Source organism: Sminthopsis crassicaudata, chromosome 3, assembly GCF_048593235.1.
Source record: "Sminthopsis crassicaudata isolate SCR6 chromosome 3, ASM4859323v1, whole genome shotgun sequence".
NCBI classification, from domain to species: Eukaryota; Metazoa; Chordata; class Mammalia; order Dasyuromorphia; family Dasyuridae; genus Sminthopsis; species Sminthopsis crassicaudata.
The window spans coordinates 645,682,872-645,710,842 of NC_133619.1; the positions used below are offsets into that span (position 1 = coordinate 645,682,872).

The 27,971-nt window shown below is 45.2% G+C and overlaps 1 protein-coding gene across 2 annotated transcripts; it reads right to left on the reverse strand.

Annotated features, from left to right (window-relative positions):
• On the reverse strand, positions 1-27,756 carry LOC141564988 (uncharacterized). 2 transcript variants are annotated; one of them, XM_074307908.1, is made up of 5 exons: positions 27,578-27,756; positions 21,959-22,031; positions 19,809-19,935; positions 19,416-19,511; positions 1-12,953 (listed from the first exon to the last, which is right to left on the reverse strand). In XM_074307908.1, the coding sequence occupies exons 1-5, from the start codon at positions 27,739-27,741 to the stop codon at positions 10,711-10,713; spliced, it is 2,703 nt and encodes a 900-aa protein (XP_074164009.1). In that variant the 5' UTR covers positions 27,742-27,756; the 3' UTR covers positions 1-10,710. The 2 variants fall into 2 exon arrangements, with proteins under 2 accessions (XP_074164009.1, XP_074164008.1); XM_074307907.1 differs by having other exon boundaries at positions 19,416-19,514.
• Between the last annotated feature and the right edge of the window lie 215 nt (positions 27,757-27,971).

Consider the following 27,971-nt stretch of genomic DNA (forward strand, 5'->3'; position numbering starts at 1 on the left):
ACCTTTAAAAAAAACTTTATTTATATCACATGCGTTTATAATCTGTCCCTCCTCCTGCCCTCATCACACTGAACCAAAAAACAAAACAAACCCAAAACCAAATAGAATCCTCATCATAAATATGCATAATATAGCAAAACACGTTTCCATATTGTCCATGCCTAAAAACGTGTGTGTCCCTGAATATTGAGTTTGCCAAGCCTCTCTCACAGGAGGCACATTTATCTTCTCAATTCATGGTTAATTGCTGCAGCGATCAGAGTTCCAAAGTCTTTCTAAATTTGTCCTCTCAACAATGACATTGTCATTGTATAAATTATTCTCTTGAGTTCTGCTCATATTATTTGCTTTGATAAAGAAAGGTCCTTTCAGATTGCTCTGAAGCTGTCCATGCTACCATTGCTTAGGGTGTAATTGTATCCCATTATATTCATATACTGCAATTTGTTCACCAATGATCCAAAGAGGGACTTTTCAATTTCCAATTTTTGGCTACTATGAAAGATGTTATATTTTGTATATATTTCCCCTCTTTCTCTAATCTCTTTAAAATGAAGGCTTAGTAATAGTATATCTGGATTAAAGGGTATACACAACTGAGTAACTTTGGGGATTTCTTTCCAGAATGGCTGGACCAAATCAGAATTCCAACAATAGTGTAAAAGTAGGCTTGCTTTCCTGTAACTTCTCCAACTTTTCTTTCTTTCTTTCTTCACCAAGATTTCATTGGCTTTTCCATTATTCAGAGTTTAACTTAATGATCTTCTCATTTATAGTGTTACTGTGGTCAATATGCATATGGTTCTCCTCGTTTTGCTTATTTTTCTTTGAGTCATTTCATTGAAACTTTCTCATGTTTTTTGAAACTCTTCATTTTTTCCTTGCACACTACATAACAACATACTGTTCAATTCATCAATTCAAATGTCATTGTTTTAGGGGCATTTCTGAATCACTGGGCATTTAGACCATACAGGCTGCAGTGCTGAATATTCTTGCCTCCATTGGACCTTTGCTTATGTCTTTCACTCATGGGGCAAATGGCCAAAAGTGGTATTCCTGGATCATAGGATATCAATAATTTCATCAGGCCTTTTCTTTGGGGGAGGGGAGAGAGCATAATTCCATAATGAAATCCAGAAGGACAACTTCACAGAAATATTGACAATGCAGCAGGATACTTCCCATTGTCAGCTTTGCCCATTTACATAGTATGAGGTGAACCTAGATTATAAATCCTGGGGAGTGCGGGCAGCCACAACACATAGAGAGCTCATAAAAAAATGAAGAACCCAAGAATCCATACGAAGACTGGAATGAGGAAAAGTTTGTTTTTTAAAGGAGGTAGCACTGAAGGTGGTCCTTGGAGAAATAGATTTCAATGAGCAAGATGTGGGAATGGAGGTGGGATAAGGTGGAGAGGGGAGGAAGGGGAGAAGCAGCCAGCAGAATTTCAGAGGTGGGAGAGGAAAGAACACAGTGGGAAACAGTAATTTGCTACTCTGACCCCTCCAAAGATTTTCTCAAGGTAATGAGGTATTAATCTAAGAGCAAAGAGGGACAGCTAGCTAGTGCAATGTGTAGAGTGCTGGGGCAGGGAGGATGGAACACCTGAGTTCAAATTCAGCCTCAGACACAGTATATGATCCTGAGCAAATCACCTCACCACCTCTGACAGCCCTGCTAACCCCACTGTAAAACAGGGGTGATGATAATAGCATATACGTCCTGGTAGTTGTGAGGATCATATGAGATAATTTTACATTGTTTGCTTCTGCTTCTGCTCAGTTCTCTTGCATCAATTTGTTTTTCTTCCTGGGCTTTTCTGAAACCGAACCTTTCATCGTTTCTTATTTAGAATATGAAGACAATAATGAAATAATCTTTTCCTACAAGAGCTTTACTCTATTAAGGGCCTGGGATATGTACACACAGCAGAGCACAAGGAAGATTAAGGCAGGAGACCACATTAATAAATGGAGAGAATCGGGGGAAGTCTTCATGGAGGAGGTAGCATCTTAGCTGAGTCTCGAAGGAAGACAAGGATTCTGAGAGAGATGGGGAAAAAGAGCATTATAGCTATGAGGAACAGCTTGGGCAAACGCTCGGAGTGGCCAGTTTGGCAGGATGCGAAGGCGTGTAGTAATAAGACTGAAAAGGAAGAAGGAGCCAGGACGTGAAGTTCTCAAGTGCCCAGCTAAGGCTTGGTTTATCCCTTATCCTATAAGCCATGGGATTTAATATACATCATATATTAAGTTATTATATATATTATATACATATATTAATTATATTCTATAGTCCAATGGGGGTTTGCATGCTGAGAATTAGTCATATTTGTGCCTTAAAAAGATGATGTTGGTCGTTGAGTGGAAGACAGACTGGAGAAGAGACAGACAGACTCAGAAGTACAATTCATGTCCAGGATGATGGGGGCCTTAAGTAACATGTTGGTTGTGTGACTGAAAAGATGAATTGGGAACTGACTGGATATGAGGTTGAAGGAGAGGGAGGTATCAAGGATGATTTGAGATTATTGCTCTTTCCAGCACGTCTCACCTTGTCGCTGGACTCCAGCTGGCTCTGAGTATCTCTCTGGAGAGATGGCTCTCAGTTTTAAAATAAGAATCTGATGCAAAACGAGAAAAAGAAGGCCTCGAGAGCAAGGAGGGCACCTCCGGGTCTGGACAGAAGCTTTATTGGTAGAAGCGAAGCGCTCCTCCTGGGCTAGATCCATTCTGATCAAGAGGATCCACCAAGCCTGGCCACTGATTCCAAGGAAGATTCTTTCTGCAGCTGCAAGTTGACGGCCCGAGTGATCTGGGATCCCAGCCAGGCCCCATGCTGCCAGACCCCTAGAAGGCTGAGCCCCATTTACTCTGGGTTCTATCTGGTAAACCGCTGCTTTATTATTCCTAGTTTTGACTTTGCATCTGGACAAAAGGCAGACATGGGAGTGAGAGGAGATACTTACTACCAGCAAGCACAGTGTGATCAGGTGGAGTGAATCATGGGAGAAGAAGCAAAGTTTGGGGTCCCATTGGCTCAGATAAGGGCACAGATGGCCTCGTGATTAGAGCGCTAGGTACAGAGTCGAAGGGAACCGAATTCAAATCTAGCCTCAGACACTTATTAGCTGTGTGACCCTCACTTAAGGCCTGTTTGCCTTAATCCACTGATACCTTTGCCAAGAGAACTGTAGGATGGTATTGGTGTCCCAGGGTCCATGGGGTTACAAATAGGACGTGAGTAAAGAACGAAAGGGTCAGAAATATTGAACAGAACTGAGGTCCCTTCACACCTGGCATTTTTTTTAAGCCCCCAACATATGCTGGGCCCTGTGCTAAGTGTCAGAAGTGGCACGGGAGGCATCCAGGAAAGACCAAGGGACTCTAAGAGAAGGGAAGCCCATGACAGGGTGGCGGGAGAGCTGAGGTAAAGGGGTGCAGGTGGTGGGGTGCCCTGAGAGGGATGGCAGATGGCCAGGATGACAGCTCATATCGGAACTCCCAATAGTATATGACACCCCCCCACCCCCACCGAGGGCACTGGCTTTTCTCTGTATATTCACAAAGTAGCTCAGCACAAGTGAGCCCTTTAAATGCGTGGAGACTAAAGAATCATCTTGGAGATAACATAAACAGAGCTGGGCTGATTGTGTGACCATGGGCACGCCACATGCGTGGGCGCATTGAGAAGGGTGAGGAGAATGTCCTGGGGGACAGACAGGAGGACCAAGTGCAATCATCTGGACATTCACAGGGAGAAGTTCAGGAGTGCTGCCTAGAACAGCTGAGCATGAGAAGTCTCTGAGACATCATCCGGTCCTAATGTCCAAAAGGGAGTTGGTGACCTACAGCTGGGGCTGTCAACCTGGGAATTACTGGGCAGAGATGGCAATGGAGCTGCTGAGATCTTCTGGTTGAACCACGAGGTCAGAGGATATAAAAGAGGAAGAGGACCCTGGATGTAGGTGATTTCTTAAAGGAGCTGATCTGAGGAGTGCAAGAAGCACAGAAGACAGCAAGGGGCAGGACCAAGGGAATCTCCTGGCTTTGTCTGAAGTGGGGTGGTGGATGGGGAGAATAGAGGGAGGTCAGAGCAGGAGGGATGGAGAATGTGGGATCAAGAAAGAGAGAGAAGTTGGTCTCAGCAAGGAGGGAGCTTTTTTAGAGACTGAAGGAGAAGACACTAGAGGAGGATGTCGGAGGAGCAAAGAGGGACTTCTTGGTGAATGGCTCCCATCATTCCCATGAAAAAAATAGCTCTTGATTTGTGATCCTGATTCTTTTCTTGGGGGGAAGCAATCATGAGCAAAGGGCAAGCAGCAGGTCAACAGAACATATTCATTGCCTGGCTCCTCCGAGATGGTGGGGAAGACTGAAATTCTACTCCCTGCTCTTTAGAAGTCTTCAGTTGGGGAGGTGATCCGAGACATCCTGAAATACTGGGGAGAATTCCAATGCAAAGGGAACAAGCAGAGTGAAGTTGTTTCCAGTTGTGAGGCTGGAGTTGAGACATATGAGAGAGATGTCAACAGGAGTGCACTCGAGGCATGAGAAGTAACTAGCACAAGGGCGCAGAAGTCAGAAGAGGAACCAGTCTGGTTGAATTCTAGGTGATCTGTAGGTCAGTCGACAGCAACTTAATAACCAGGAAAGAGAAAATCAGGGACAGCCAGGAGGGGCACTGGGAGCAAGGACCATGAGACCATTTTCTACTGCCCTGGGAGCTGTGGAACTTACAGATAGGGGCCAGTGCTGGGCAGGGTGCTAAGGGTGCTCTAGGACTGCAAACGGGAGACAGAGGAGCTTGTAAACGAGCAGTGAAAATAACTAATCTGCTCAGAGTAGCAAGCCTGGGCTGCTGAGGAAGCAGATCTTTGGTTAGGCCCTGAATGAGGCTGGGGTCTCCTAGCCCCCAGAGGACCAAAGAGACAAATCATTTCTCTTTTTCCCTACTGGTCTCCCAGATGGACAGAACCCTGAAAAAGGCAGTATACAAACTGCAGTCCTCTGAAGATAATTTCAATTCCTGGCAAGATTCTAAAATGAATTAACAGGATGGCTCACTTGTGTAGAAAATCAAGAGGGACTAGAGTTGTTTGGCCCCAGATGGGAGAATTAAGAGCAATAAGCAAAAGTTGAAAAGTGGTAAACACAGGCTTCATGTAAAGAATAATATCCTGAACAAGCAGAACTGTTCCAAGGAGAAGTACATCTCACCCAGCCAGTCATCAGTTCCCTCAATGGAGATTTCGTGCAGATCCCTGTCCTGTGCTGGGAGCAGGGATGCCGATGTCAGGAGAACTTAGCAGTCCTGTTCTCCAAGTGATCACAAGAACCTGCATGACTCTAGAGAATAAACCATACCAGATTCTCTTTCCTTTTCTGGCAGTTATTAAAAGGGAGGCAAATCCTATTACTTCGGTGGGGAGGAACCTAGCATCTGTAAGGTCTCTCATGGTACTACTCTGTGAAAACCATGGAGACATCTGCTCCAGAACTGCGATCCCCAACGTTGGATACAAACATCAATGCTGCCTGTGCAGATGGGTGACAACTGGGAGAGCAAAGCTGTTAACATGATGGGTGAGAGGATCTAAGATTCTGATGAGACAAACCTAGTGATATGAAAGGTAGTGAGGATAGATGTGAAGTCTTTATGCTCATATTCAAAATCATCCTCACGGGAGAAGCGGGGTGTACACCATCTGGAAGTTCCAGTGGGCTGCAAACTCGATGCATCAACATGGTGGCTCAGCATCCCCAAATCCCAACATGGCTTTCAGCTGCACTACTCAAAAGGCTGTTGACAAGGAAGAATTAGACTCGCTCTAATTCTAATTCTAATTGAACCTAAGTTCAAATCTTACCTCAGACACCTAATATTAGCTTTGTGACCTTGGGCAAGTCACTTCACTCCAATTGCCTCAGCAAAAAGGAAGAGAGGGAGGGAGAAAGGAAGAGAAGGAGGGAGGGAAGGGAGAAGGGAGAGAGGGAGGAAGAAAAAAAAAAAAAGAACTGAAGCCCACAGGACTATAAAACTGCATACCCTATGACCCAGAAGCATCTCCTAGGTCCATATCCCAAAGAGATCTTTACAAGAAGGAAAAGGACCCACATGTGCAAAACCATTTGTAACAGGCCTGCCAAGGATTGAGTAGCTGCCCATCAGTTGGGGAATGGCTGAATGAGTTATGCTGTGTGAATGTAAGGAAGTATTATTGTTCTACAAGAAATGATGGATAGGCTGATTTCGGAAAGACCTGGAAAGACTTATGTGAAGAACCAAGAGAACACTGCACACAGCAATAAGACTATTATGATGATCAACTATGACAGGCTTGGCGCTTTTTAGCTATGAGGAAATTCAAGGTAATTCTAATAGTCTTGTGATGGAAAGGACCATCCACATCCAGAGAACTATGGAAATTGAATGTAGATCAAAGCATAGTATTTTCATCTTTTATCATTGTTCATTTGTTTATTGTTTATTTTTCTTTGTCATGGTTGTTTCCCTTTTGATATATTTTTTGGGTAGTATGACAAATATGGAAATGTTTAGAAGAACTACATGTTTCACTACCTTTGCATGTGTTTGGAAAAATAAAACATTATTAAAATTTTTTAAAAAAGAAATAGTGGGTTTTCTCTCTGCAAGTATTCAAGCTAAGGCTGATTGGTCATGTTGTGTGTCAGACCACAAGACCTGAGGTCACTTCCAACTATAAGCTAGACTTTTATGGATGGTAAAAAGCAGCATCTTAGTCAAAACCTTCCAGACTCGCCAGTGGACCCAAACTTGGATTCAACTGTGTATTGGGGACTAAGGAGGAAGGAGGCACAATTGCTTAGATAAGGAACCCACCATCAGCCTTGGGGGGAAAAGAAAAATTGGGCCTGGGAGGGTGTATTTTCAACACTGGGGCCAGCTAGATTATGATGCCCCAATGTCTTCCAAGTCTGGTTTGTATTTGGCTTTTATTATACTCATTTTCATAAAGTTTACCAGGATATATTTAGCCTTCTTATGACTTGATAACTAGATGACTAGAAAACATGCTATCGTTTCTGGTATTAGCTTTTCACTAAAGAGATCTTCCATAAAGCTATTTCTCTCACCAATTGTCAAATTACTTAAACACAAAGAAAACTCCACTAGAATACTAGGGTTCTACCAGGACAATTTTCCTGCCTACCTCTATTACTTATCATTACTTTAGTTTTATAGCTCTAAAGCTCCAAAAACTGATTTCATAGTTGATATCGTTTCCCAACCTATTCACTTCCCCAGAATCCAGACATTCACCGATAATATCTGAGATGGAGCATCTTCTGAATGGAAAGGGAAAGCTGTGGAGTCTGTCAGTGGCAGCCTAAGTACTCCCCAGCTGAGCTGCCAGCACCCATGAGATGAAGAACTGAGGCTCCAATAATAAGGGGAAGAGCAGAGAAGCCATAATCCTAGCCCACCCCCCCATCTCCAGCATTCTCCAGGCCTCTTATAGCTAGAAAGAATATTCTTTACAAACCTCATTAGGACACATATTGCTCTATACATAAAGTTTCTTTCTACATTGCTGTGATGGTCAGCTTGCCATAAAGTCATCCCTAATTCAGACAGTAACTGCTGCTAAATGTGAAATGATGGAGGTAGGTTGGACTAACCCTCACCTTGAAGGTTCTTTCTAGCTTAACAGCTACTAGCTAAGAAGCAGAATGTGACCAAGTTTTTTCAATCAATCCTAGAAAGTAACTAGAATAAACACTAGATAAACATCCTCATCTTTCTACCACTTCCCAAAAAGTACTATTGATGGTGGGGAATATGATGATGGCTATCAGTACCAATAAGCTGGTTAGAAAGAGTCTATAAACTGTGTCTGGAGACACAGAGGGATAGGAGAAAAAACGTGGTATCAAAAAGGGAATCAATAAAACAAAGAAAAGAAAATGCATGTTTTTCTGCTGGTCCAGACCTATAATTTCATCACTGTTGGGTGACTTTCCAATGTAGAATTTGCCCCCATCAATGCAGATAGGCAATTCATCTGTAATTTATCGAACTGCAGAGTTACCGGGGGTACTAAAATAGTAAATCATTTAATTATAGATGAAGATGTTAGTCATGACATGAACTCGGATCAACCAGGCTTCAAAGTCAACTGTTAAGCTACCATGTGATCCCATTCTTTAAACTTTTTTCTTATTGACATGACCACAATATCTAGGGGGTGTCAATCAGGAGTGGGGCAAGGGCATCCTTGTTTCACCCAATTTACTCTATTACATACATATAAGGGTAGCTCTTAACTTTGGATATATACCACTTATTTTTAAGATGAGATCCATTTACTCCCATTTTCTGGTGATGTGGGGGTTTTTAATTTTGTTGTATTTTAAATCAAGATGGGTGTTGTATTATTTTGTCAAAAACTTCCCTGTTCTATGGATATATCAATATCTGTGTCATAGAAGATATTTGGTCGAATCCATCTTATTTCCAGGTTTGCAATATACTGGAATTAATTATTTTTTGAATGTCTGATAGAACCAGGAAAGGAAATAAGCATTATATATAGCACTGACATGCAAGACATTGTGATAAGACCTTTTTTAGAAATATTTTATTTGCTTTTCCCAGCATTATGATAGATACTATTATCTCCATCTTACAGATGAGGAAACTGAGGCAAAGAGAAGTTAAGTGACTTGGCCAGGGTCACATAGAGACCAAAGGTGAACTCAAGTTTTCTTGACTATAGGCCCATCACTCTCTCCACTATGTTAAAGATTTGTTTATAAAAAAACTGGAGTTAAATTTTTTGGGAATCCAGTGTTTGTTAAAACCAAAAACCTAATGGGATAAGAATTATTTGATAACAATGCTGGGAAAACTAGACAGCAGTATGAAAGACACTGGGATTTGGACCAACTAATCATATTTTCTATCAAGGTATGCTTCAAATAGATATAAGACTTAGATCTAAAAGGACATCCCATAAAAAGAGAAATCTGGGGGGGCTGGGGAGGGGAGGAATGATCAATCAGATCTACAAATAGAAGAAAAGTTCATGACCAAACATGAGATAGAGAGGGTCACAGAAGACAAAATGGATGAACTGGATAACAATTTTTAAAAATTAATTTTGCACAAATTTAATAAAGGTTAAATGAACCAGGAAACAACTGAGAAAAAAAAATCTTTGTTGCAAGTTATTATTGTTAATAAGGGTCTCGTTTCCAAGCAACATAATGGACTGATTCAAGTTCATAAGAGTAAGAACCATTCCTCAATTAATAAATAATCTAAGGATATGGATAGGCAATTCTCAGGAGAACTTCAGTCATATTAAAAAAAATAAATAAATCCAAATCACAATTAAAGAAACACAAATTAAAGCAAATCTGAGGTTTTTCTTTGACATAAGATGACAAAATAGGAAAATGGCAAATGTTGGAAGTGCTGTGAGCAAACAGGTATACTGATTGGTAGCTCAATGAATGAGCCCAACCTTTCTGGAAAGCAATTCAAAATTATAGCCCCAAACAGAGATGATATCCTTTGGCTCAGCTTTATTATGATCTATGCCCAAGAGATCAAAGAGGAAGGAAAAGAGTTTTATTTAGTAAATTATGTAACTTTCTCTAGTGGCAAAAAAATGTGGTAACTAAAAGGATGTCGGTCAATTGAAGAACAGCTCCATATGAATGTGACAGAATTCTAAGAATATGTATTATAGGAAATGAGGAAACAGAAGGTTTCAGATAAAGAAAGCTTGATGTGAACTGACACAAAGCAGAGTGAGCAGTCATAATAATTTATGCCATAATATCAATGATATAAAGAGGATAATTTTGGAGACTTTTCATAAACTGATGAAGAATGAAATGTGCAAAACTAGGACAAATTTATACGATAACAACACAGCCTCTGAAAGCAGTAAGAATGCTAACCAATCCAAGGTCTACTAAGATTCTGATGATAAAACATACTATTCACCTCATAACAAAGAAGGGATGGATTCAGGCGCAGAAAGAGATATTTAGTTTTTAACACAACCAATGAAGAGATTTGTTTTGTTTGATTTTGAATTTCCCCCCCCCTTTTTCTCTGACAAAGTGGGGGGATAAGAGGGAAATAAAACATATTTCTGCTAATTAAAAAAAAATAAAGCTTTAATTAAAAAAAAAAAAAACCAAAAAAACTTTACTTCATTTAGTAAACTTATGGAATTTTTTTTTCCACCAGTATAAATTCTCTGATATATAATAGGTTATCACTTCAGGAAGAAGGCTATCCTACAGTCCTGGCTTTTCTGTAGTTTGCCATGAGCCCACAATTTTCTAATGCTCTAATGATTGCAAAGTGCTTTCCATACATTATCTCATTTTTATCCTCACAATAATCTAGTGAGGTAGGTGCGGTCATTTATTTCCTTTTTACAGACTTGGAAACTGAGGCTTAAAGATTTTGATTTGCTCAGAGTCACATGGCTAATAAATGTCAAGAGAGGATTCGAACTGAGGTCTTCTTGATTCTAGACCAGTACTTGAATCTGGCCACCCCAAACCATGAGGTCTCTGAAAACAAGTCAATCAAAACCATGACAAAAGCTTCCATATTCAATAATCAAAGGCTTATTCTACAGAATTAATTTCTTATTAGTTTTCCTCCCTGGCTAAAGACTTTTGCTCATTCATTTCACTAGTAGGCTTTCTCTCCATTATGAATTCTTTGATGTTTAATAAATGATGATCTGTGGGTAAAGCTCTTCCCACATTTAAGACATTCAAAAGGTTTCTCTCCAGTATGAATTATTTGATGTTTAATAAGTGACGGTCTATGACTAAAGTTTTTTCCACATACACTACACTCAAAGGGCTTCTCTCCAGTATGAATTCTCTGATGTGAAATAAGTGAGGTCCTATAGCTGAATCCTTTTCCACAATCATTACACAAAAATGGTTTCTCTCCAGTATGAGTTTTCTGATGTACTGTCAGGTGTGAGTTCTGGCTAAACGTCTTTCCACATTCTTTACACTGATAGGGTTTCTCTCCAGTATGAGTTCTCTCGTGGGCAGTAAGGTGTTCTTTTCGGCTGAAGGCCTTCCCACAGTCATTGCACTCAAAAGGTTTCTCTCCAGTGTGAATTCTTTTATGTGTATTGAGCTGTCCCCTCCCAATGAAAGCTTTTCCACATTCATTACAATGATAAGGCTTTTCTCCAGTGTGAATTCTTTGATGGAGAGAAAGGTAGGATTTCTGCCTAAACCCTTTCCCACACTCATCGCAATGGTAAAGGTTCTCTCGCGTGTTGGCGGAGTCATTGGCAGTGAGGATCCCCAGCTGGCTGGCTGGCTTCTTGCTTTCTGCTGGCTTCCGGGGTTTCTCACCAGTGTGAATTCTCTGGTGTCTCATAAGGTGTGCGCTCTGGTTGAAGGCTCTCCCACACTCAGCGCACTTATAGGGCTTCTCTCCAGTGTGAATTCTCTGATGTGCAGTGAGGCTGGCCTTATGCATGAAAGCTTTCCCGCACTCCTTACACTCGTGAGGTTTCACGCCAGTATGAAATCTCTGATGCACCGTGAGCCGAGCATTATTAATGAAGGCTTTCCCACACTGGTAACATTCAAAAGGTTTCTCTCCGGTGTGAATTCTCATGTGTTCAATAAGATTAGCTCTCTGACTGAATGCTTTCCCACACTCCTTACAGTCATATGGTTTATTTCCAGAATGAACCCTTTGATGGTAAGTGAAGGATGCCCTGTGCCTAAAGTCTTTTCCACAATCATTACATTTATAGGGTTTCTCTCCAGTATGAATTCTTTGATGTAAAGTAAGGCAAGAATTGTTGCTGAAAGTTTTCCCACACTCATTACATTCGAAGGGTTTCTCTCCTGTATGAATTCTCCTATGTGCGGTAAGGTTTTCCTTCCGTCTAAATGCCTTCCCACATTCATTACAGTGAAAAGGTTTCTCTCCAGTATGCATTCTCTGATGACAGACAAAGGATGCCCTATGTCGAAAGGCTTTGCCACATTCTTTACACTGATAAGGTTTCTTTCCTGTATGAATTCTCTGATGATGAATCATGTTTTGCCGCCCACTGAAGGCTTTCCCACATTCACTGCATACATACGGCTTCTCTCCAGTATGAATTCTCTGGTGCAGCGTAAGACAGGAATTGTTGCCAAAGGCTTTCCCACATTCGTTACATTCAAAGGGCTTCTCTCCAGTATGGATTCTATGGTGCCTGATGAGGGTTCCTCTCTGGCTAAAGGTTTTCTTACATTCATTACACTGAAAAGGTTTCTCTCCAGTATGAATTCTCAGATGATCAATAAGGCTTCCCCACTGACTGAAGGCTTTTCCACATTCATTACATATATAGCGTTTCTCTCTATTGCGAATTTTCTTACGTTGAGTACGATATGATCTTTTGCCAAAGGCTTTCCCATGTTCATTACGTTCATGCAGTTTTTCTCCACTATGCTGTCTATGAAACTGAAGGAGATCAGAGTGATAACTGAAGGACTTTCCATATTTATTATACTTACAAAGCATTTTCCCAAGGGGGATTCTATTGCATTTAAATAGTTCTGAAGACTGTTTCATGTTCTTTGCAACTATATGATTTGGGAAACTTTTTTCTGTAGGAGTTCTCTGTTGAGTAACAAAGACAGACCCAAGATTCAAACTTCTTCCAAATGTATTACCTTCAGGCACACTCACCTTGTTAAATGGCTTCCCATTAGTGCCCGTTACTTGTTTGGACTGTCTCTCCTGGATGCACTTCTGTTTCCCTAATCTGACATCACTCTCCAAAGTTTCTCCCACCTTGGAATAACCATTCTTTGCCAGTCTTTCCTTAGAAGGTGTTCCTATAAAAATTTCCTGTTTTGAAGTCAAGTTGTTGCTGTCACAGCAAGTCTCTTGAACATGGGAACCTGAAAGAGACCAGACATTATCGGTCACCCTCTGTTCTTTGGGCTATGTGAAACTAAAACAAGGTCTAGACTCTGTTTTAACAAAATGAAAGAGAAAATAAAGTGATCTGTAAACAACAAAAGAAGAAATTAAAGAGGAGAATGCATATGAAAAGGGGGGTGTGTGACCTTAAGGTACTGGGATCTGCTTGTACTTATAGATACAGAGGCAGTTAGAAATTGAGATCTAGGCAGGCTTACTGAGAGTCCACTACTAACCAAGTGCGTACCAACTATACACAATGCACTTTGGCCTGACATATTTCACATATTTTAGAAATTGATATGTTACAATGTCACCAAATTGCATTAAAAATCTGTATCTGAATAATTGTTGAATCTTGATAAGATTTTGCCTCTTATAAAATGTTAAGTAGATCCATAATTTACTACTGAATGAGCTGTGAGAGTCACTTCTTTTTCTGCTCTGAAAGCTTAATGCAAAGAGCTGTAAAGTAAAAATTGTTGATGAAGACAGAGATGCTTTATCCAATAAGCTCCCCAAACAATTACCAGTCAATAAAGATTAACTGTGACATGTCCTAATCCAAAATGAAAGTGGGTTGCAATTTCAACCACAAGAGAGCTATTAATAAAGAGGCTAAGGCTAAGCCTATTCTATTCTGGAGTACTGAAAGTCCTCCAAGATATCCTCTGAGAACTAATGTTGATATCTTTGGGGAAATGTCTAAATGTTCAGGAAGGGCACAGACTGATAAAGACTTGTGCATGACAAAATTCAGAACCAACATCAGAGAGATTATTTGTCAGCATATTAAAAAAGAGTTGATCTCTAAGACTCATTATCATTTCAAAAATGACAAATCATATACAACCAATCTCATTTTCTTTCCTGATAAAGATGAGTAAAATGGCTAGGGAAAGCAATGCCATAGATATTGAGCATTTAGTTTAGCAATACATTTCACAAAATCTACCACTTGATCTCTGGACCAAATGGTAAAAGTGTGGTCTGGAGATAGGTGAACTTTGTCTGGGTAAAGTTACAATGAGCAGATAAATGTCAACGGGGATGAGCAGTCTTAAGTCGCACACTACAACAAAATAGACAGCAAGGGAGGATGAAAATATTGCTAGCCATGGACTTAGGTGGTTTTCCTCACTCTAAAATCTAATACTTTGGGGAAGATGAGAGAAATAAGGGGCTACAAGATATAACCCCCTCAAAAGAGCAAAGTTGCCTTGATTGTGTTAAACTAAAATATATATATATCTCAATAGATACACACACACACACACACAATCAACGTAAGCAAGATTAGAACCAAAGCAGAGAGTTGGAAAACAATTTTTACAGCAAATGTCTCTGATAAAGGCCTCACTTCTCAAATACATAGAATTTAATCAAATTTATAAGAATACAAGATTTTCCCCAATTGATAAATGGTCAATAGATATGAACAGATAGTTTTCAGATGAAGAAATCAAAGCTATTTATAGTCACTTTAAAAATGCCCTAAATCACTAATAATTACAGAAATGCAAATAAAAACAACTTTGAGGTACCACTTCACATCTACTAGATTGGTTACTCTAACATTAAAGGAAAATAATATGACACTGTGAAACCATGATGGGGAAGGGATAACTGTAACTGTTGGGAGAAGATGTGAGAAAACTGGGACACTGTTGTTGGAGTTGTCATTGAGAGAGCAATAACACCTAAAGGACTATCAAACTGTGCATATGCTTTGATCCAGCAATACCACTACTGGGTCTGCATCCCATAGACATCCGAAATATTAGAAAAGGACTTATACGTACAAACATATTTGCAGCAGCTTTTTTTGTAGTGGCAAAGAACTGGAAATTGTGGAAATGTCCATTAACTGGAAAAGAGCTGAACAAGCTGTGGTATATGAATGTAATGGTATTCTACTGTTCTATAAGAAATGACAATATTTCAGAAAAACCCAAAGAGACTTACATGAACTGAAGTGAACAGAACCAAGAGAATATTGTATACAGTAATACTGTATAATGATCAACTATGATTGACTTGGATCTTCTCAGTAATACAATGATCTAACACAATTCTAAAAGACACAGGATGGAAAATCTTATACAAAAGAAAGTTGAAAACCTTGACATATAACTAGAAAAATCCAGAGAAAGAACTGATACAATATGAAAGCTGATCAAAGCATACTATTTTCACTGTATTTTTTGTATGTTTTTTCTCCTTTTGCAAAGTGTAATTTTTTTTTTTTTGCAGACCGTTTATTCTTCCACAACAAAACTAATATGGAAATAGGTTTTACATGACTACATATATGTAACCTAGATCAAATTGCTTATTGTCTTAGATGGGAGGAGGAGGAAACAACTTGGAACTCAAAAAATTGTATTTAAAAAAGAATATTTTTAAAAAGAGCAATGTTATCTTTGAACATTTGGTTTATTTTTTAAAATGAGAAAATAAAATCTGACTCAATTTTTTTTTTATTTATTTTTTTTATTATATATATATATATATATATATATATATTTTATCTGACTCAATTTTTAAAAGATATGGATCAAAAATCTGAGGCAAAAATGCCAAAAAGAAAAGAGTATATATTGATACACAACAGTAACACTAGAAACAAAATTATAATATTCTAAAAAACACAACAAAAATGCCCTGGCTGGGGGAGTAGGGAACTCCTTGTCAGGAACTTGAAACTTTCTCTTCATTGTCAAGTCAAAGGAAGTGGGCACTGGGAATGCTTTGAGAAATTCAGTTCACCCAGGACTGCCAAGGCAGAAGGCAGCAGAGGTAGAATTTGAACTGAGGACTTCCTGATTCTAAGGCCAGGCTTCTATTTATTAAGCCATGTATTTTAGAGAAGGAATTAAATTATCAAAAGAAAAAAAAAAAGAAATCTTAGGACAAGATGAAGACTGAAATAACAATTAAAGATTGACCTACAAAACCCCCCAAAAAAAATCAGACAATGAAAAACTCAAATTATTTTTCTCGATGACATAAAAATGGTCAAAAATGAGAGGGAAAATAATTTCCCAGAAGGAATGGAAAAATGAGTTAAAAAATGATAGGAAAAAACTATTGGAAATAAAAGCCAAAATGATGGCTCAGAAGGTAAAAACAATAAGAAAGTCTAAAAATGTCCAAGAGATTCAACAACAAAACATTATATAATGATAAAAAGCCCAGCAAGATTTTATCTAATCACATGACATAAAATACAGCCAAAAATAATTGGCATCTCTCTCTACCCTGTCTCTCCCTCCCTTTCTCCTCCTTCCCACTGTGTATGTGAATGCTACTTTAGAGAATTACACAAAATGAGAACATAAACTTATGTGAAGATAGACAGTAATCAATACCCAAGAATTATAAAATAAGAGCTGAAGTCACAAAATATAACACAGTTGGATAAATCTAAGCTGACCAAACAGTGGGGATGAGAATAAAGCCCTTCAGAGGTACTCTGAATGTTTTTTATGAGAGATCCTTCAATGATGGATGACCAATCAAAAACCAAAGAAATCCTAAAATGGTCAAATGGACCAAAGTGATAAAGAAAACAATAATCCCGACTTTCTGCAGTTCAACAGAAAAAGGCCTGAGGATTTTAGTGGGTTTCATGCTTGTTGAGCCCAAAAGTGATCTTTGAGGGGCCATTGGAGAGGGCAGGACCCGGTGCATGCCGGCCATGCAGGGACAGGATGAACAGAAAAGTCAGAGGGAGGTGACCGGGTCACTAAAGCACTCTCAAGATTTCACCATAGAAATATCGGATGAAGGAAACAGGCTGTCTAGAGTCTTTTGTTCTAACAAGTACAAATCGAGGGGTGGGTATACTATCAGAACGGGGGTGCCTGAAGGACCGCCATATGGAGGAAAGGTCAGAAGGTCTGGACAGCACCAGGGCAGTGAAGTTCCAGAAGCAGGTTCTGGGTCACAAAGCAGGCAAGGACAAGGAGAATGTGGTGCCTTCAGATGGAGTGGTTTCCCTTTCACTTGCTGAAGATATTGTCCAGTTGGCCAAGAGCAGCTTGGACAGCAGGGTTTTTGAAATCAATTCCAACTATGAGTCCTTGGTGGGGAACCACAGTATGCTGTGTGGCCAAAAAAATAATTATAGCAGATCATCCATGGAAACCTTGGTCTTGGCTCAATGGCAGAGCAGACTAGGGGCAGCCTCCAGTCTCCATGAAGAAGGCAAACTGCCAGCTCAGCAAACCAGGCTACCCCCTCCTGTGAGCAACTCACCCAATACAAGGAGTTCCTGTGCTCAAAGGCAAAGCTCAGAGTGGCACAAGAAGCCTGGGAAGGTGCCCCTGTGCCCAGGAGCAAAGCACGATCTTAAAAATCACAAAATAGGAACAAAGAAAGAAAGAAAATTAGCAAGAAACAGAAAAGAACCTTAACCACAGAAAGGTACTAGGGTGACAGGGAAGACCAAAACACCAACTCAGAAGAGAACAAAATATCCATGTGGGGAATCTCAAAGGGGATATGAATTGGTCTCAAGAATAAAGAGGCTTCTTGGAAATGCTCATAAAAGACTTTAAAAGGCAAACAAGAGAGGTAGAAGACAAATCGGGAAATGAAATGAGATGTATGCAAGACAGAGTCAACAGCTTGGAAAAGGAAGAGAAAAAATTAACTGAAGAAAACAATTGGCCAAATGCTGCCCCTCCAAAAAAAAAAAAAATCCACTGAAGAAAATAGCATCTTGAAAAGTAGAATTAATCAAATGGAAAAAGAAATACAAAAGCTAACTGAAGAAAACTTCACATTAAAAACCAGAACTTGGCAAACGGAAACGAATGAGAATCAGTCAAAGAAACTAAAAAGAATGAAAAAAATGGAAGAAAATGTAAAATACCTCATAGGAAAAATAGCCAATCTGGAAAAGAGATACAGAAGAGACGATTTAAAAATTATTTGTCAACTTGAAGGCCATAACCAAAAAAGAGCCTGGAAAGCATTTTTCAAAAGGCCATCTGCCCTGATATACTAGAGCTAGAGGGGGAAACAGTCATTGAAACAATTCCATCGATCACCTCCCGAAAGAGATCTCACAAGGAAAATCCCAAGGAAAATTGTTGCAAAACTGCAGAACTAAAATCTCAAGGAAAAAATACTGCAAGCTGCCAGAAAAAAAAAAATTCAAGTATCGAGGAGCCTCCGTCAGGATTACCCAGGATCTGGCAGCTTCTAAAATAAAGCATCAGAGGGCCCAAAATATCATATTCCAGAAGCAAAGGATCTGGGGCTACAACCAAGAATTAACTACCCAGAGAGACTGAGGATCATCTGTCAGGGGAGGAGATGAATCCTCCATGAAATAAGGGACTTTCAATCATTCCTACTGAAGAGACCAGAACCAAACAGAACACTTGCCCTTCAAACCCAGGACTCAAGAGAAGCACAGAAAGGTAAACAAGAAAAATACAAACAAACAAACCCAAACCAAGCTATTTAAAGGTTAAACTGTTTACATCACTAGATGGGAAAAGATCTAACTCTTGAGAAGTGGCTCTGTCCTTTGGGCAGTTAGAGCTATCAGACAGGGTGTGGCTATAAATGGACTGCTGTGATGATATTAAAGAAAAAGACAGTAAGGGGTGGGAAAAAAGGATTGTACTGGAAGAGGAGCAAAGGGCAAGTAAAATGGGATGAATCAGATCACATGAAGAAGACCTATTACAACAGAGGGGAAAAGGGAGGAGGATGAGCACTGCTCACCAATTTGGCTCAAAGAGGGAATAATATATTCACTTCCTTGGTATAGAAATTTGCTTTATCTTATAAGGAAGTAGGAGGAGAAAGGGGGGAGTAAAGGGAGGGCAGCTTGAGGGCAGGATGGGTCAGAAACAAAAACTACTGAAGGACAGGAAGGAAAATAAGAACAAAAGTATATACAGGGGAGAAAATAGGGAAATGCGTGCTGGTCCCCATAACTGTGAATTTGAATGGGGCAAACTCTCCCATAAAACAGTAGCGGAAAGCAGAATAGATAAAAAGCCAACATCCCATATTATGCTGTTACAAGAAACACATTTGAAGCAGAGTGATACATATGGAGTAAGGTGGAGCGGGATCTATTAGGGTTCAGTTGAAGCAAAAAAAAAAAGCAGGGGTAGTGATCCTGATCTCAGATCAAGCAAAAGCAGAGACCTAATTAAGAGATAAGGGAGACAAAACAAGACCAAAAAAGCCAAAAGGAAAAAAAGGATCAATGGAGGAGGAGATGGCCAGCTCTGAGACTATAAAGAGAATGTTTTCCATCATGAAAGGCAAACAAAACAAAAGGGGGAAGAGCAGTTTGGGGGGAAAAAGTGTTTCTGATGGAAATCTGATGTCCTCAAGTTCAAACGGGTCCTCCTCAGGGCCCTTTTCAGAAGCAGAATGATCCCCCGACCCGTGACCTTTGTGTCCCTCACCTGGACAGGCAGCCCTTGACGCTCCTCGCCGAGGCGGCCAGGGGGCTTCTCCCCTCTCCAGGCGCCAGATCACCTCCGGCTTAGAAACTGGAAATCCTGCTTAGGGCGAGAAACAGGAGAGCCCCGGCTCAGTGTGGGAGCCTCGTCTCTGGGGCAGAGGGCAGCAGGTGTAGTGAGCCAGGGGTCTCCAAGGGAACGGGCCCCAGGTGGGGTGCCCCAACCCCTCCCTCCAGAGAGGACTTTGCATGTCTTCCCCCATCTGCCCCGGCCCTCCACTGTTCAGACAAGAGCAGCAGAACCGGTCTGTGGACTCTGGAACCCTCCTCCCGCACTTCCTAAGCAGCCTTCACAGCCACCCATAGGCGGGCCCGCTCCGTGGGGATCCGTGCTTACCTACGGACACCAGATTCTCGTAAGTCTCCAACGTCACTTCCCTGTACAGGTCCCTCTGGGCCAGGCTCAGGCGCCTCCATTCCTCCCGGGTGAAGTCCACGGCCACATCCTGGAATGCCAGTGGTGCCTGGAAGAGGAGACACACCCCCAATCAGCCTGCCCTAGCCCTGCCCGTAGACCGCGGAGATGCCAGGCTTCCCGAATCTGGGGATCCTGAAGAAAGGCTCTCTAGGGAAGAATGGGAAGGCCCAGCACGACTCCTCAGCCGAGGTCCGATGTGACCCCCCCCCACTCAGCCTGCCTTCACCCTGCCCTTAGACCACAGAGATGCCAGACAGTCTGAATCTGGGGGTCCTGAAGGCTCTCTAGAGGGGAGGGGGGCAATACGATTCCTCAGCTGAGCTCTGATGTGACTCCCTCACTGTCTGCCTCAGTTTCCTCAGCTGTAATATGAACTGAGGGAAGGGCCAACCTTTGCCAAGAACATCCCAAATGGGTCGCAGAGAGTCGGAATCAGCTGTACCCCCAATGATGTGAGTTCTCCCTGACCCTTGGCCCCGCCCTGACGCCCTCTCCCAGTCCCTCACTGGCCCCACTGCCAGCTCCGACGTCCTTCAAGTTGGCTCTCCACAGGGCGGATCTCAGCTGAGCCCGAGGAAGACGCCCAGGACCCAGAGAGTCCGCCCGCTCATCCAGGGGAGCCCAGCACATCACTGCCCACCCGCTCATCCCTTACCAGCAGTTCGCTTCTCCGACCTGTCGCTCCAGGGGACGGCCTGAGAGAACCGAGCCCAGAAGTCCGGCAGGGACAAACCCTTCTCCCTGCCCTCCAGCCACTCCTGTCAACTGGCACACTCCTCAGGGTGGGCAGACAGAGCCCCCACCTCGCTCTGGGGGACCACTCAGCCAACAGCAAGCCACTGCACTGTCCCAGGCACAAAGGGAAGCGAGGGGGACACAAATGGCCCGGGGCTCCAGCAAGCCTTCCCCAAGGGAGGGGGCTTCCCCTGCGGACTCTGGCCAGGTTCTGGGGCTGGAGAGATGCAGGGTCAGAAACAGAAGGTTCTACCTAGAGCCAAGATCAGGTCCTTCTGCATCCATGGCAGCAGTCACGAGAGACAGACTCCATCCCCAGGACACCAGCACTGGTCTCAGGGGAGTGACTGGGGCTTCATACAATGACCAGCCATCAAAATGGGGAAGCAAACCCCAGAGGCCGACCAGGGACAGAAGTCGGAAAACCTCGGGGAACCCCAGGGGCTCAGCTAAAAACGACCTAAAGTGAGTGCCGGTTTCAGCCAGACCACAGGCTACAAGTGACTCCACAGAAATCAGCATCTGTTTACTGATTAACAAAACCCACCAGGGAGAGACCGAAAAAGAAAATCCACTGAAAATCAGCCTGAGGCCGCTGGAGTCTGAGGGATCCCCCATCCCAGACCCAGACAGGACCTACTCTTGAACAACCTGAGTTCCTTCTGGCCAAACGCTACCGTAATCACAGTGACCAAACGATCTGTGACATTCAGACCTACCACCAGGCCGGGAAAGCACCGAGGAGGCATTTTGTAGGACCGGACAGAAGGCAACATTCACTTGGAGGAACAAAAGGCAAAAAACAAGCAAACCATGAGCTCCAGGGCTCAGTCTCTGGACATTGAAGCTGGCAGCTCTGCCGGCCTCCCCATTCTGTGACTGAGGCTCCCTCAGCCCAGCACCGATCCCTCCCTGCCCGCGGGCACAAAGACCATCTGGGCTCCCCCACTAAAGCCAGATACAACCCAGTGGAGATATGGCACCAGGCGGGAACGTCCCCAAAGCCTCCAGGGCCCCCAATCTCTGGAACCTTTGGGGTTGGGAGGAAGCAGGGCTCTGCACCCTGCCTTAGAGGGCTGTTAAGGCCACAGGAGGGGTCTTACACCCCCCGGGTGAGATGGCTGCCTCAAGGCAGAGGGAAACAAGCCCACCTGGGTCTGCTCCTGGAGGCTCTGAAACCCCCGAGCCCCAAAGGCAATACCCTCAGATGGCACCAGGACTCCACCCAATGACTTGTCTACAGTCTGGTACCAAGAGAAAGAGCTGGAGGGTTCTGGGGAGGGGAGAGACTGATAACCTGGAGGGGATTGGGGGAGGGGGAGGGTCAAACTCACCTGAGGCTTGACCAGGAGGGCTCTGGACATCATGGTCACCTCCCTGAGGGTCCTTGGGATGGGAGGAGCAGAGCTACAGGAGGAAAAAGAAACCATGATGGGGAGGACTTCGGGATCCAGGCGGGGACAAAGTATCAAACAGCCCTGGTCCCAAGCAAGGGGTCAGATGAAAGCCAGAACAGCCCCAAATAGCCTGAGACCCCCCCAATCCGCCTCAGCAGATTCTGAGGGGCCAAACTCTGGGCTGGGAGGAGCCTGCCAGGCTGCAGCCCTCTGGGCCTCAGCCTTTCCAGGGCACAGATCAGGCGTGGCGTCTGCACCTCCTCCCCTCCCCCTCCGCCCTCAGCCCCCAGTGATTCTCCCACTCACCCCTTCTCCCTCTCCTGACCAGCCTGCCTCGATACCTTCCCGGCTCCAGCCGCCACGAACCTCCGCCTCCCCTCTCCAGCCGCCCTCACACCCCTCGACCTGGACGTCCAGGAGACGGCAGAAACCTCAACGTCCAGAACAGATTAACTGCAGAGGGTGCCCCATCATCCCCAATGTGGCGCCTCCATCGTCCCAGTGCCCCTGCTTCACAACCCCTTTGGGCCCCAGGGGGTGGGTGACCCAGCATGCAATGGGGCCGAGGCTGCTGAGCGGGATCTCAGTGAGGGGGTTCCCACAGGACCCCTTCTGGGCAGGTGAAGCTGGAAGCTCAGAGGGAGCGCCCAAACAGCGGGAGGACTCAGGGTCACCTCTGGCCTCTGGCTCGTTAGTGGCGTGACCGTGAGCTAGCCCCCTCCTCTAAAATGGGGGCCCCACCAGCCCCTCCTCTCAGTGGGGGCCCAGGAGACACAAAGCAGGGCCCCTCCCCCCCAGCATGGCCCCGCCAGGACTTCCTGGACTGGATCTATCCTCCAGTAAACTGATTACTTCCCCTGGGCCGGAGGAAGAGGAGGTGCCGGAGTGTGGGGGTGGAGGTAAAGGGGGAGGGTTCTTTCCCTTAAGGAAAATGCTCCAGGAAGCCTGAGGCATCTGCCTGAGACACCCCAATGTGCGCCATGGGGCTGGGCTGGCCATTGAGGTTACTATGGGGGAGGGAGAGATGGAGAGGGTGGGCACAGCCCGGGCTGGGAAGGGAGGCTTGGCCTGCGGAGTGCCTGTCCCTCCTGAGGCAGCCAATATTTGTGGGGTGCCCACGGCGTGTGGGCACGTGCTCCCACGGAGGGCAGGGAAAGCACAGAGGCCGCTTCTCCGCATCCCAGCACTGCCTGTGGGGCCTAGCACACAGTAGGCACTTAGTAAGTGCTCATTCACTGGACTAATGCTGCAGTGGAGAGAGCTCCTGGTTTGGGGTCTGAGGACGGACCGAGGAGATCCTTACCCAGAGAAGGCCGGGCTTGGCCTTGGCCTCTGGGTCAGGGAGGACATGGCTGTGCCTCGATGGCCCCAAAGCCGGGGGCCCCACGGGGTGCTGATGGGTCACAAGGGCCAAACCCACTGCCGGCCCCCTGACCTCTGACTCCCCCACTCTCTCCAAATTCTGGGTACCCAAAAGAGAGGGAGGGGTTCCGGGCTGGCAAGGCCCCAAAGGCCAGGGTGGGGCTGCCCCTCCCCCTCCCCTGGTCCAGCTTGGAGGCAGAGGTAGTTCCTGGAGGGTAGGAGGCCCAAGGGAGCTGGGCTTCCTATATAGGGGCAGGGGCAGACAACCCCCCTTTCCAGCTCGGGGGAGGAGCCTGGGTGACATGGCATCTACACACTGCTCCAGAATCGCAGGTCCCATCCGGAGACCAAGCCAGGGTCTAGGGTGGGGGGCGGGGCAATGCCAAGAGAGGTGCCAGCCTGCCCTGGAGGAGGGAGGGGTCTGGAGCAGAGAAGGCATAGACACTCATGGGGGGCCCCCAAGAGACTGAGACCACGTGACTGTTGAGAGCTGAGTCCATAGTCCTGGGGCTCTGGGGGGGCGGGGCCTGCTCTTGATGGAGCGGGGTCTGCAGTCTTAGGGGATCTGGGGGAGCTTGGAGGTCTACAGTCCTGGGGGGGAGGGCCTGAGGCTCTGCAGTCTATGTATGGGGGGTGGGCTTTGGAGAGCTTTATCCATCAGCCCATTAGACGGGGCAGCGCGGGGTCTCCGCTGCCTCAGTTCCCTCATCCCGCTCCTCTCTCTCTCTCTCACACGCACATACGCACAAATGCTCACACTCACAATCACACATATACACACACAATATCACACACATACGCACAAACACTCACAATCACACATACACACACAATCACACACACTCACTCCCACGCACACACACTCACAAATGCTCACACTCACAATCACACACATACACACACGCTCACACACACACAATATCACACACATACGCACAAACATTCACAATCACACACACACACAATCACACACACTCACTCCCATGCACACACACACAAATGCTCACACTCACAATCACACACACACACTCACACGTACAAACGCTCACAGTCACAATCACACATACACACACGCTCACACACACACAATATCACATACATACGCACAAACACTCACAATCACACACACTCACTCCCACGCACACACGCACAAATGCTCACACTCACAATCACACACACACACTCACACGCACACACGCACAAATGCTCACACTCACAATCACACACACTCACTCCCACGCACACACGCACAAATGCTCACACTCACAATCACACACACTCACTCCCACGCACACAAATGCTCACAGTCACAATCACACACATACACACACGCTCACACACAATATCACACACATACGCACAAACACTCACAATCACACACACTCACTCCCACGCACACACGCACAAATGCTCACACTCACAATCACACACACGTACAAACGCTCACAGTCACAATCACACACATACACACACGCTCACACACACACAATATCACACACATACGTACAAACACTCACAATCACACACACTCACTCCCACGCACACACGCACAAATGCTCACACTCACAATCACACACACACTCACACACGTACAAACGCTCACAGTCACAATCACACACATACACACACGCTCACACACACACAATATCACACACACTCACTCCCACGCACACACGCACAAATGCTCACACTCACAATCACACACACACACTCACACGTACAAACGCTCAGTCACAATCACACACATACACACACGCTCACACACACACAATATCACACACATACGCACAAACACTCACAATCACACACACACAATCACACACACTCACTCCCACGCACACACGCACAAATACTCACACTCACAATCACACACACACAATATCACACACACTCACTCCCACGCACACACGCACAAATGCTCACACTCACAATCACACACACACACTCACACACGTACAAACGCTCACAGTCACAATCACACACATACACACACGCTCACACACACACAATATCACACACATACGCACAAACACTCACAATCACACACACACACAATCACACACACTCACTCCCACGCACACACGCACAAATGCTCACACTCACAATCACACACACACTCACACGTACAAACGCTCACAGTCACAATCACACACATACACACACGCTCACACACAATATCACACACACTCACTCCCACGCACACACGCACAAATGCTCACACTCACAATCACACACACACACTCACACGTACAAACGCTCACAGTCACAATCACACACATACACACTCGCTCACACATACAATATCACACACATACGCACAAACACTCACAATCACACACACAATCACACACACTCACTCCCACGCACACACGCACAAATGCTCACACTCACAATCACACACACACACTCACACGTACAAACGCTCACAGTCACAATCACACACATACACACTCGCTCACACATACAATATCACACACATACGCACACTCACAATCACACACACAATCACACACACTCACTCCCACGCACACACGCACAAATGCTCACACTCACAATCACACACACACACTCACACGTACAAACGCTCACAGTCACAATCACACACATACACACACGCTCACACACACACAATCACACACACTCACTCCCACGCACACACGCACAAATGCTCACACTCACAATCACACACACGTACAAACGCTCACAGTCACAATCACACACGCTCACACACACAATATCACACACATACGCACACTCACAATCACACACACACACAATCACACACACTCACTCCCACACACACCCACAAATGCTCACACTCACAATCACACACACTCACACGTACAAACGCTCACAGTCACAATCACACACATACACACACGCTCACACACACACAATATCACACACATACGCACAAACACTCACAATCACACACACTCACTCCCACGCACACACGCACAAATGCTCACACTCACAATCACACACACACACTCACACGTACAAACGCACAAATGCTCACACTCACACACACACACTCACGTACAAACGCTCACAGTCACAATCACACACATACACACACGCTCACACACACACAATCACACACACTCACTCCCACGCACACACGCACAAATGCTCACACTCACAATCACACACACGTACAAACGCTCACAGTCACAATCACACACATACACACACGCTCACACACACAATATCACACACATACGCACACTCACAATCACACACACACACAATCACACACACTCACTCCCACACACACCCACAAATGCTCACACTCACAATCACACACACTCACACGTACAAACGCTCACAGTCACAATCACACACATACACACACGCTCACACACACACAATATCACACACATACGCACAAACACTCACAATCACACACACTCACTCCCACGCACACACGCACAAATGCTCACACTCACAATCACACACACACACTCACACGTACAAACGCACAAATGCTCACACTCACACACACACACTCACACGCACACACGCACAAATGCTCACCCTCACACTCACACACACACACTCACACGTACAAACGCTCACAGTCACAATCACACACATACACACACGCTCACACACACAATATCACACACATACGCACAAACACTCACAATCACACACACACACAATCACACACGCGCTCACCCTCCACGCACAAGCTCGGGCTCTCTCCCACGCACCCCACGCAGCCCCGCCCCCAAAACGCCTCCGCCCCGGCGGGGACTTCTCAGATGCTGCTGGAAGGCCCGAGTTCGAATCCTACCCCGCGCCGCGGACCCCCGGGTGGTCCAGGACGACCCCCCCTCCCGGGCCTCAGTTTCCTCCTCAGTGGCAAGGGGATGACGGCCCAGAACCGCCCCGGCCCGGTCAACCTCTGCTTCTCTCACTCACCGGTTCCCGGATCCCGGCTCTCGGCTCTGGCAGCTGCACAAGCCCCTACGGCAGCCCGGTCGCGCGCCTGCGCAAGGGTCCCGTCCCCGCCCCGCCCCGCCGCGCGCTTGCGCACGTTGCCCCGCCCCGCTCGGCCCGGCCCCTGCCGCAGCCCCGCTCGCTCCGCCCCGGCGCTCGAAGTAAGCCCCCCCCATTGTCCCACGCGCGTGCGGGTGCGCGCACTCTTCACACATGCGCCTTCAGTCCCCATTGCGGCCGGGCACTCACCTCAGTCCGCGGCGTCCTTCGGACCCGGCTCTGTGCGCCAGCCTCCCCACGGACTCTGGTTCTAGTTCCCGCGCCGTTGCGGGGACGCCACCAAGAACAAAGGGCCGGCTACCCGCATACCTACTGCGCTTGCGCGCTCCGACCCCTGAAACTACACCTCCCATAATTCATCGGGCCCTGCGGGGAATGGAGAGGAGCGCAGGGCACGCACGGCCAGAACGCCGTAACGTAGCGCCGAAGGGGCCTTAGGGGTTCTGGGAAATGGAGTCCGAAAAGTAGGCGCGCATTGCCTTAGAATCCGTAGAACCTAGGTGTGCTGGGAGAGCGTTGAGACCGCAGGAGCGGCCTTTCATCCAAGCTGAGCCAGTCTAGTTTCTTCATTTTCTCCACGGGA